General features: G+C 37.0%; 1 protein-coding gene across 2 annotated transcripts in view; it reads right to left on the bottom strand.

The window, feature by feature from the left end:
* DNAH9 (dynein axonemal heavy chain 9) overlaps positions 1–12,500 on the bottom strand; it is a 368,257-nt gene that overhangs the window by 201,079 nt on the left and 154,678 nt on the right. For both annotated transcript variants that reach the window (XM_053672723.1, XM_053672722.1), the window contains exons 32-33: positions 8,662–8,872; positions 3,886–4,013 (exon numbers count right to left, since the gene is read on the bottom strand). In XM_053672723.1, the coding sequence (XP_053528698.1) occupies positions 3,886–4,013; positions 8,662–8,872 (339 nt within the window). The remainder of the gene's footprint in view (positions 1–3,885; positions 4,014–8,661; positions 8,873–12,500) is intronic.

Consider the following 12,500-nt stretch of genomic DNA (forward strand, 5'->3'; position numbering starts at 1 on the left):
ACTGTCACTGTTTGCAGATGACGTGATAGTGTACATAGAAAATCCTATAAACTCCATCAAAAAACTGCTCGACCTAATAAATGAATTTGGCAAAACAGCACGATACAAAGTCAATATCCAGAAATCGAAGGTATTTTTGTATACCAACAATGAAACATCAGAAGCAGAAATCAAGAAAAAATGTTCTATTTGATATACCAAATAAATAAATAAATAAATAAAATACCTAGGAATAAACCTAACTGAAGAAATAAAAGACCTCTGTAGTATGCAGAAAACTACACAACATTGAAGAAAGAAATCAAGGAAGACACAAACAAGTGGAAACATATACTGTTTTCATGCATCGGAAGAATTAACATCATCAAAATATCCATACTACCCAAAGCAATTTACAGATTCAATGCAATACCTATTAAAGTACCAATGGCATATTTCACAGAAATAGAACAAACACTTCAAAAATGTATATGGAATCATAAATGACCCCAAATAGCTGCTGCAATTTTGAGAAAGAAAAGCAAAGTAGCAGGGATCACAATAGCTGATACCAAACTGTATTACAAGGCCGCTGTAATCAAAACAGCCTGGTACACCCATACAAACAGGTGCATAGACCAATGGAACAGAACAGAGAGCCCAAAAATAAACCCAAGTCTTTACAGGCAATTAATATTTGACAAAGGAGGCAGTAACATAAAATGAAGTAAAAATAGCCTCTTCAACAAATGGTGTTGGGAGAACTGGACAGCTACGTACACAAAATGAAACTCAAGCAACAACTTATACCATGCGCAAAAATAAATTCAAGGTGGATAAGAGACTTAAATATAAGCTATGACACCATTGAAGTCCTGGAGAAGAATATTGGCAGGAAAATCTCAGATACTTCACACAGCAACATTTTTCTGATATGTCTTCTAGAGCAAAGGACATAAAGGAAAGAATAAACAAATGGGATCTCATCAAAATAAAAAGCTTCTGCATGGCTAAAGAAAACAGTATTAAAAAGAGAACCAACTATATGGGAAAACATATTTGCCAATGATACCTCAGACAAGGGTTTAATCTCCAAAATATACAAAGAACTTATATGACTCCACTCTAAGAAGACAAGCAACCCAATTAAAAAGTGGGCAAAAGACTTGAACAGATACTTCTCCAAGGAGGACATACAGAGGATCTAGAGACACATGAAAAGATGCTCAATATCACTAGCTGTCAGAGAGATGTAAGTTAAAACTACAATGAGATACCACTTTACACCGGTCAGAATGGCCATCATAAACAAAGCAACAAACAACAAATGTTGGAGAGGTTGTGGAGAAAAGGGGACCCTAGTTCACTGTTGGTGTTGGTGGGCTTGCAGACTGGTACAACCACTATGGAAAACAGTATGAAATTTTCTAAGAGAATAAAAATGGATCTGCCTTTTGACCCAGCAATTCCACTGCTAGGATTATATCCCAAAACCTGAAACACCAATCCAAAAGAACCTGTGTACTCCAATGTTCATAGCAGCACAATTTGCAATAGCCAAATGCTGGAAGCAACCTAGGTGCCCATCAGTAAATGAATGAATCAAAAAGCTATGGTATGTTTACACAAGGGAATTCTATGCAGCAGAAAGAAAGAAGGAGGAGCTCCTACCCTTTGCAACAGTATGGATGGAACTGGAAAGCATTATGCTGAATGAAATAAGCCAGGCAGTGAAAGACAAATACCAAATGATCTCACGTTTAACAGGAAGCTAAACAACAAAACAAGCAAGCAAGCAAAATATTACCAAAGACACTTAAATAGAGAACAGGCTGACAGTGACCAGAGGGGAGAGGGGAGGGAATTTCAGGGGTAAAGGGGAAGGGTTTACAGGAACGAGTATAGAGGACACATGGACAAAAAGTACAGGGCATGGAAATGGGAGGGAGGTGGGGAGCACTGGAGGGGTGGGCTGGGATGGGAGTAAAAGACAGAAAACTGTACTTGAACAATTAAAATAAAAAAGAATCAAGTATATAACTATTTTCTGCAATAATACTCTTTCTCTTCTCCTGTATCCCCTCTACACCCATCTCTGTGGGTGTGTCTGTGTATTGAACCAGGAAAACAGTTATCTAAAGAGTTTAAATTGATGTCAATGATTGAAATGAACTAAACCATATTGGAATAATATTATTAAAGGACAAAGCTTAGGCTTATATCACTACTGTTGTTTTTAAAGTAGTCCTTCTGGAGAGTATACATTTATTTTTATGAATCTGTAAATATTGAAGCCATCATAACACTTATAATCTGGATGTGCTTTCTGAACAAGTTTAGAAGCAGCTACCAGCTTAAGAGCCACTTTATTGGCATTCAGTTAGTTTCGTTCTTTTTTAAGAGCAGACATTTTTAGTTTCATGTACATTTGGATTCCCTATTACAAATGTATTTATTTATTTATATATTCTTCATGAATCAAGATTTGTCACTGCTGAGGGTGTTTGACAGGCTTAGTTTCTGATCTTTAGGTACCTTATTTAAAAAAAAGGAGAAAAGTAAAAAGGATTTAATAGATGAGTTAAGACTCCTTCAAACTCTAACAATCTATGTGCAGAAGACCCTGAAGGAAATGATAGCCATGATGAAAATGGTGGGAGCAATGGCAGTGCCATTTAAGTAAGTGAAAGTTGCTCATTTGGACGAATTCATTCTTAGATGTCTTTTAAAGACACAAATAAATGAGATCAGGGTCTTGCAGAGGTGTCTGCACTTTCATGTCCACATGGGTCATCAGTTACAACAGCCAAGTCATGGCAATGACCCAAGTGTCCATTGATGGGTACATGGTAAGAAGATGTGGACTGCATATATATAAAATGAACTAGTATTCAGCCATAAAAAGAATGAAACCCTGCCATTTGTGTCAACATGGATGGACTTGGGGAGCATTTTGTTAAGTGAAATAAGTCAGAGAAATGCAAATGCCATATGACTTCACTTATATGTGGAATAAAGAAGAACTGGAAAGCATTATGCTGAGTGAAATAGGCCAGGCATTGAAGGACAAATACCATATGATCTCACCTTTGACAGGAAGCTAAAGAATAAAACAAACAAGCAAACAGAATAAAAACAAAGACGCTGAAATAGAGAACAAGTGGGCAGCGACCAGAGGGGAGAGGGAAGGGAACTTAAGGGGAAAAAGGGGGAGGGATTTTGAGGAACAAGTATGAAAGACACAGAGATGAGGACTGGGTGGGGGGGGGAATGGGAGAGAGGGGGGAGACCGGGCGGGGGGGGTGGGATGGGAGAAATAGATGAAAAAAAAAAGTACTTGAAAAGTAACTAAATAAAATTTAATATTAAAAAAAGAAGAAGAACTGATAGAAAGAAAATAGATTTGTGCTTGTATGGTTGGGTAGGGTGGGGCAGGTAGAGGAAATGGTTGTTGGGGTCAAAGGGTGCAAACTCTTAGTTGTAAAATGAATAATCCTGAGGATGTAATGTATAGCATGGTGACTATTGTTAACAATATTGTATTGTATACTTGGAAGTTGCTAAGAGAGTAGATCTTAAAAGCTCTCAACACACACACCCACATACACAGGTAATTGGGTGAGGTGATGAAAGTGTTTACTAACCTTATTATGGTAATTATTTTGCAGTACACAGGTATTTCAAATCACCATGTTGTACACCTCAAACTTATACAACATTATATGTCAATTACATCTCAATAAAGCTGGGGAAATTTAAAAAATAAAGATGGCAGTAATAAGTCCTTACTCAGGATCAGCCCTTGTGTGGAATCAAGACTTCCAAATGTGCCGGGGTGAGGGGGGGTGGACTGGGTTCATAGATGATTAGGGATGAACTAGGGATTCCCTTTCTCCCTTTTGCTACCTTGTTGTCATCCATGACAGTGTTCAGAGACTCGATCCACATCGGATCTATGTCACCATCCAGTAAAATCCACTTGGGTCCATCATGGGTGATGTTGGCAAGCTCCCGCATGATGGAAGAGAACAGTCCTGGAAGGAACCACAGGCATCTTATTTTCCATGTCACTGTAACTCTTTTGTTTTCCCTTGACACATCCTGTCCCTATTGGCTATAACACTCAGAGGAGGTGTAAATAACAACACAGATCAGAGTTGGTTTTGCATTCTGTTCTACCAAACCTTTGACAGTGCCCAAGGTGCTATTCTGTGTTCCAGGGTGACTTTTTGTAAGAAAAACAAGTGCAAAATAATAAGAAGGAACTGGTTCTTTAAGGGATAAGGGACCCAGTCAGTCATTTCAACAGGCAACTATAACATGATGGAATTACATAACACCGTTTTAGGTATGTTTCCATGCTTTGTAATTGCAGCCCAGAAGAATCTTTCTTATTTTTTATTTTTTAAATTTATTTAATTATTGTTCAAGTACAGTTTTCTGTTTTTTACTCTCACCCCAGCCGACCCCCCAGTACTCCCCACCTCCCTCCCATTTCCACCCCCCTTATTTGTTGTCCATGTGTCCTTTATACCAGTTCCTGTAAATCCTTCCCCTTTTCCAGAAGAATCTTTCAAATACAGGCGTTGAGAGAAGGCTCAGTGCAATTCTAATCAGTATTATGTGAGATTTATCTCCTTTGTGGATAGAACTGATTTTTATGAAACTAAGCTTTCCCAATGAATAATACAATTTGTCTTTTCATTTGTTCATATATTATTTTATGTTCCCTAATAAATTTTTATAGTGTTTTCAATATATCTCTTTGGCCAAATCTACTTCTAAGCATAGAGTTGTTACTCCTACTAGGCATGAGATTTTTTTCTATATTTCCATATTTAACTGGCTACAGTTAGTATAAAGAAAAATTACCAAATTTCATGTATTTATTTTATAATTAGTTACATTTAATACATTTTCTTGTTAATTTCAGTGATTTTTCAGTAATGCCTCTTGAGTTTCTTAGGTATAAAGTTATGCAACCAATAAAAGATAATTTTTCTCCTTTCCACCAATTTATACCAGGAATTTCATTTTCTTGTCTGCTGTATTTTCCAGAAATACACCAAGCAATGCTGAATAATAATTTTGATAATAGGTCTTCCTGACTTACACTTAATTTTAATAGAAATGGCTTTAATTTCTCACCACTAAGAATGCTTTTTTTTCCTTTTGACTTTAGGTAAAGAGTATTATTAATATTTAAGGTGTTTCCTTTTAGTCTTATTTTACTTAGAATTTAAAACATTAGGAATAGCTACTGAATTTTTAGCATCTATTGACTAATCGAATAATTTTCTCTTTTAATTTGTCAATTCTTTATATTAATACTTAAAAATTAACTGATCTATCCTCACATTCCTGGAGTAGATTCTACTTGGTCAAAATGTATTATTGTTTTTAGATATTGCTGGATTTTATTTACTGATATTTTATTAAGAATTTCTGAGTCTACATTAATAAGTGAAATTGGGCTATTGTTTTTGGTTCTACAGAAAGGTTGATATCAAGATTTTCTGACTCCATAGAATAAATTAAGACATAATTTAAAAAATTATTTAGAATTTTTAAATTCTCTTTTTATCAGTTTACTTGTGTCTACTTCTTATTAAGTAAATTTTCTTAATTTGTATTTTGCTAGGAGATAATCTTTTTCTTCTAGTTTTTCAAATGCATCATTTAATTAAATGTCCTCTTCTATTTTAACCTTTTCTGTATCTACTGTTATATCTTTCTATGTAATTCCTAATCTTAATAATTTTACTCTTTTTTCCCATTAATCATGCTTACAATGGACTTATTTGTCTTTACAAAGAACAAATATTTATAATCATTTATCCTTACTATGATTTATTGTTTTGATTCCTTCCTACTAATTTTCATCTTTTATCTTTATTATTTTTTTTGTCCTCAGTTTTCTTCAGGTTTAGTTTATCATTCTTGGAACAATTTCAAGAATTGTGGAAATGGCATGGATACCAACTCATTGGTTGGTACCAACTCATGGATACCAACTCATTTTTTGTCCTCAGTTTTCTTCAGGTTTAGTTTATCATTCTTGGAACAATTTCAAGAATTGTGGAAATGGCATGGATACCAATTCATTTCCAGCCCACCTTCTGTGATAACAGTGCTTAGAGGTTTACCTCATGGACCTCAGGTGTGTCCCAGAGGCTGCTATGACATGTTCTTCTCTTTAGTGCTTCCTAGAAGGATTGTGATTTAATTTTCTATTTAGTCCAAGGGTTAAGTGAGCATTTGGTAATTTGAAAATAGTAAAATTATTTTTAATAACCCTCATGCTATTTTTTCCAGTTCTAATACATTATTATCAGAGAATGTAGCCTGAAAATTGATACTTTTGAATTCATTATGGCTTCTTCTTTGGCCATCTAAATTTTAATTTTTAAAAATGCTCTATTACTCAACCAAAAAAGGAATATTTTCTATCTATAAGATATAAAATTTTATAATTATGTGTTATATTGAGTTTGATGGTGTATTTTCCAATTCTTCTATGTTTATACTAATTTTCCATTTACTGAATCTAATTTTTTAAGTGTATTGATATAACATACTTTATTTTTAACAAGGTTTCTAAAAAATTTAAAAGGGTATATATTCCATTTAAACACATATTGTGATTATTACAAGTCTTCTTTCTCAATTGCTCCATATTCAATGTATGTGTTTAATAAAACTTTAATTAAAATTCCAAAACCATTTAAATTTTAATTATTTTATGTAAGCTCAGATTTAATATAGAATAAGAAATCCCTGAAAATGGCCAGGCAAAGTATGAAAATACATTGAGGAGGAACCTCCCTCAATAGATACTAAAACATTATAAAATAATTGTAAGCAAAATGGAATTACATTAGTACAGAATTAGATAAATAGGTGAGTGGAACAGAACAAAACCTGATAATCAGACCTCAGTACACATGACAGCTGGGGTTTACATTGAGAGGGAAAGGATGGGTTCCTTAATAAACAGTGCTGTGCATTCCATTATCCAACCAGGAGGACATAACAGTTGATTCTCTACCTTACCTCATTCTAAGTCCCAAAGTCAATTCCAGAGGGATAACAACCATTAATGTAAAAAATCTTTTGGAACAAGTTTATGATGCTATATCTACAGGTAAAAGTTAGAAAGTTATAAACTAAACAGGAACCCCAGGTGCTGAAAGGACTAGAACGACATAATTTCCTTTTTTAAAAGGTGCATAGTCCAGGGGGAAAGGCCATGTACACATGGAGGCAGACATTGGAGTGAGGCATTGACAAGTTAAAGAATGTCAAGTACTGCCTGGGTCCGGGTAGGAAGGGTTCGAGAGCCTTCAGTGAGAGTGCAGCTCTGCATACACATCAGTTCTGGGTGTGGCTTCCAGAATTGTGAGAAATTGTCTGTACCTGAAGCTAAAAATAAATAAAAATAAAAAGCATGTGGCAAATGTGCCATGAGGTGTTTATAAACAAATGGTAGACAGGGAAAAACCAATAGCAATGCATAGAACAGATGCATAAAGAACTCTTGCAAAAAATAACAAGGGGAAATAAAATAATAAAAGAGCTAATTGCTCACACCAATAAGAAGGAAAAGAAGCTAAATTTCATTAATAATCAGTGAAATAACAATTAGAGAGGCAGCTCATTAAATCACCTTATTTTTGACTTCTGATTGAAGGTCCTAAATTAGAGGAATCCAGACAGTTTGACCCTGGTGTAGCTAATATGGAAGGAGGTGAGATTTCCTCTTTCCCAGAGCTACATCAGTTTTTAAAAGAGGCCAGGTCCCTATTGGTTCATAGGGAGTTTTCTCCATTTTTTTCTGCTCTCTCCCAGTGACAGGAGACCCTTTCCAACATTTACCTGTTTTTTTTTAATACTCACAGTGGACATGCTTATTGATTTTAGAAAGAGGAGAAGAGGGACAGAGATGGAGAGAAACATTGATGTGGGAGAGAAACATCGATCCGTTGCCTCTCATATGCACCTCAATGGGGCACCAAATCTGCAACCCAGGCCTATGACCCAACTCGGAATTGAACTCATGATCTTTTGATTTATGGAACCATGTTCCAACCAACTGAGCCACACTAGCCGGGGATGTACCTATGATTTTTACTTCTTTGAAGATGATGCTAGGTCAGCACCAAGTGAACATGAGTTTGGGACCCTCAGAATGGCTGTTGAAGGGACCGTGGTTATAGGGCCCTTCAACCCATCACAGGATGAGTGATGGGAACAACACTGGCCCTGGCCCAGGCAGACTTCTGCAGCAGCTCCCACATCAGTCCTGGGCAGTGCTCACAGGGAGGTTGCCCTCCATGCGATGCTAGACTGTGCTGCTCATCTGGGAATGAGCATGCACTTCCCACATTAGTCATGCCTTAAACCACTGCCAGGCTGTGTAGGGACCCCATGACTCACGCTCCAGCCTCAACTACAGCTGAACGTCTGCCCTGCTTGATTCTCTCTCAGTGTCCTCCGTCAAGGGACAGCTGAGAGTCTCCCAAGAGAGAGAACAGCTGAAGGGCTATGATTTCACCTCCTTCTCCCATCCCAAACAGATCAGTCCCATGTTCTCTCCTCTGCGGTTCACCCCACTAGATAGATCCAAGCCTGCACAGGGGTCTCTGAGGACAGCAGGAACTTTTAGGACTAGCCCTCTCTTACCATCCTTCCATTCTCGTGTGGCTGGGTTGATGATGCCAAAGAGCTCATTGTTTGTGACTGCTTTGGGATTGAGGTCAGTCCAGACGGGGCGGTGTTTCATGATCTGATAGGTCTTGTGCAAAGACCTCAGAACCTGAGACTTGCCAGTACCAGCACTGCCCACCACAAACACAGAGTGCCGAACTGCCAGAAGCTCCTCAAGCTGGACCACCTGGAGAGACAGGAAATTCAGCTAGAGACCACTTCATCTCTTCCCTACGTCCCAACTGCTCTTCTGCACACCAGGCTGGCATCTGAAATGACACCTCACATCAACAGAGGAAGGGTTATTCATCTCAAGATATCATGGGGTTCTAAATGAAGGGGCAACATGATTCATTTATTCATGTATTTACTATTCAGCTATTTAATTATTAGCCAGCAACTAAGCACTAGAGAGTATACCAGTTAAAGGAGATTCAGAGATGACCCTTCTGCCCTCTATGATCTCATAGTGTGATGGAGAAGCAAGTCATGTTGATAAATTATTATAGTGCAAGCAGTACAGTAGAGGTGTTTATAAATGCTATGGGGACAGAGAGGAGGGGACAATGGATTTCATAAGGATAAAGGGAACAAAACAGTCTTCACAGAGGAGCAGGCATTTGAACTGAGCCTTCAGGGGGTGAGTAGGAGTTTCCCAAAACAATGAACAGGGAGGATACTCTAAGCAGAGGGAATGGCACAAAGGTTTGTGGAGTGACAGAGCATGCTGTGGCTGGCCAAACCACCTGAGGAAGCTGGAGTCACAAGTTCCTGGAGACAGTGGTAGCACTGATGGTGCCTTTGCTCTCATTCTCGCTTGCCTCCATGCTCTTTTGTGCACACTTTTGCACGCACTTACTGAAATGAAAATCTGATCACATCACTGCCATCACTCTGTTCTTTATGTGGATCTCCATAGCTTTGGTGATGAAATCCCAAATTCTCAACTTACAAGACCTTTTTGCTGTCTGACCAAATCAGCCTTCAGTTTTGTGTTTCATCCTCCAACATGCAAACTCCAGGTAGATACATTTTGCAGTTCTTTACTGATGCTCTTTCCTGTGTCTATGCCTCTTAACATATGGTGCCCTCCATTCAGAAGTTATCCTTTTAACCATCTTTCTCTGACCAGACCCTACACATCCCTTAGTTTGGGGTAGGTGCCCCATACCTACATCCTTTATTTTAATACTTGTCAATATTGCAATGGTTACTTTTCTGCCTCCCTATTAGAGAACCAGCTTCTAGAGAGCAGGCAGGACTGGGCTTCTTATCTCTCTGTTGCAATGTCTAGCAGAGAATCTGGCACATACCAAGTGCTAAGAAAAAATATTTGCTGAAAATATAAAGGAGAGCTGGAAATGTTGGATGGGCCTATCATGAAAGGTCTTGTGTGTCATGAGCTAAAATATTTGAACTTTATTGCAGATCAGGTTTCTTGAATTTGCACTATAAGATCCTTAATAGCAGTGAGAAGTAAACTAAAATGGAAATGTACTAAATACTGATAGGGTAACAGAACAATAAAAAAATTTTCCCATACATTTGACTTATACTATATTTAAAAAAATGATAAGCAATAGCTATTATTTTTTAAATGTAAGTGATACAGGTGTTAAAAGTTGCAAAATTATTCAACCAGGGAATCAGAAGGAAAGTGGTACTTCTAAGCTCAATTTGAAGATAGCAGATAAATGGTTATTTGGGGTGATTAGCTTGTGGTTGGATAATTTATTGAGACATTAATTTGAGTTATGTTTCTCATGTCATCAATATTTGTCTTTTCTCTGTCTGAAGCCATCACTGTTCCTCTGGTTCAGGGCCCATTAGAAAGACCATTCTAATGGTCTTTCCTGAAGCACCCCCAGGAAAGACCCAATCTTGGCTCTGGTTTTCATACTTCAGGGACTTAATGCAAGATCTTCCCAGGGAAGGATGAGGAGACTGGTCAGGAGGAGTCTCTAAGGAGCAGACATCTAATCTAATATATAGATGAAAACAGTCAGGTTGAAGACCAGTGGGAAGAGCATTCCAGGTAGAGTGACAGCAAGTGCAAAGGCCTGAAGTTCAGCAGCAAACTTGGAGAGCTCAAATACCAGAAGAAAAAAAAGAAGGGTATCAAATGAAATAAAAGAGGTATGCAGGGGCCAGGTATGCAGGAATTAGTAGTTGAAATTTTATTCAGACCCAAATAGAGAATTTTAAGCATGAAACTAACCTGAGGTCATTGCATTAAAAATTTGGAGGAGGAGGGGTGGGGAGGGGAGAGAGAGAGTCAGAGAGGTGGTGGGGGTGGTGCTCTGGCTGTTGAATGAAGACTTATTCCTGGATTTGTTTTTCTCATGAACGACTAATTCCTGGATACTGGAAAGACTTAAAATCACTTTCTAGTTCTATCAATTCTTTATGTTCTTTTCAACATCTTTATTGAAATATAATTTACATGCTATAAATTAATATTTTTGAAGTGTACAATCCAATGATAGCATATTCACAGAATTGTACAAGTATCGCTACTATTTAATTTTGGGACATTTCATTATCAGTCCCAATTATCATTAGCAGTCCCTCCCCATCCCCCCATCCCTACCTCAACCCTATGCAACCTCTGATATACATTTTGGCTCTATTGATTTGCCTATTTTGGACATTTACTGTGAACATATTTGTAAAATGTGTGGTATTTTGTGAACCACTCATTTCACTTGTGGTGCTTTCAAGGCTCCTCCAGACTGTAGCGTGTACCTGTACTTCACTCCTCTTGGTAGCTGGACAACATCCCATTGTGTAAGCATGCCACATTTTGTTATTCGTTTATCAGCTAACAAATGGGTTATTTCTCCTCTGCGACTGTTACAAATCCATCAACTTTGCACAGTATCTTCTGTAGATAAATTCATAAATATCTCTGCACTTCCTTCTATTTTTCCTTCTATCTCCTATCTTTTTTCACACACACTATACTTTTACACTGCCATGTGTGATAATATTTACATTACATTCTGTACTTATATTTAGACACTTTATATTTTTCATAATTCTAAGAGTTGAAGACAGTCACTTATGTTTTTATGATTATAGATATTTTTCACTACAGAAGAGAGTAGTTACCAGAAATATACTATATTCTCTGTAGAACTGGTGTCGTAACTTACCAGAGGATATGCTAGGCATCAATCCAAGGTCAAATGGATACTCTTCCTTCACATTACATATATTGATCCCTATCAGGTCACTTTTACTTTTTAAAGTTTTTAAAATTTTATTTAAATAATGTTTTATTATTTGATTACAGTTTATGTACAATATTATATTAGTTTTGGGTACTAATCACTAATGACATAGCAATTAGATATTTATATAATATAACTTATGAAGTGGTCATCCCAATGAATTTAATACCCACCTGACACCTTATATAGTTGTTACTATATTATTGACTATATTCCTTATGCTGTACTTTACATCCCTGTGACTGTTTTTATAACTGGCAATTTGTACATCTTAATCCCTTCCCCTTTCACCTACCCTCCAAACTCCTTCCCATCTGGCAACCTTCAAACTGTTCTTTGTATCTATGTGTTTGTTTCTATTTTGTTTTTCAGATTCTAATATAAGTAAAATCATATCTTTGTGTTTCTGTGTCTCACTTATTTCACTCAGTGTAATACTCTCTAGGTTAATCCATGCTGTTGCAGATGGCAAGATTTCATTTTTTCATGGCTGAGTCATACTCCATTGTATAAATATGGACCACCACTTTTTTATCCACTTGTCTATTGATAGGCACTTAGGTTGCTTCTGCATCTTGGCTA

The sequence above is a fragment of the Artibeus jamaicensis genome, unplaced genomic scaffold, assembly GCF_021234435.1.
Source record: "Artibeus jamaicensis isolate MK-2021 breed Jamaican fruit bat unplaced genomic scaffold, CSHL_Jam_final contig_781, whole genome shotgun sequence".
In the NCBI taxonomy this organism is placed as follows: Eukaryota; Metazoa; Chordata; class Mammalia; order Chiroptera; family Phyllostomidae; genus Artibeus; species Artibeus jamaicensis.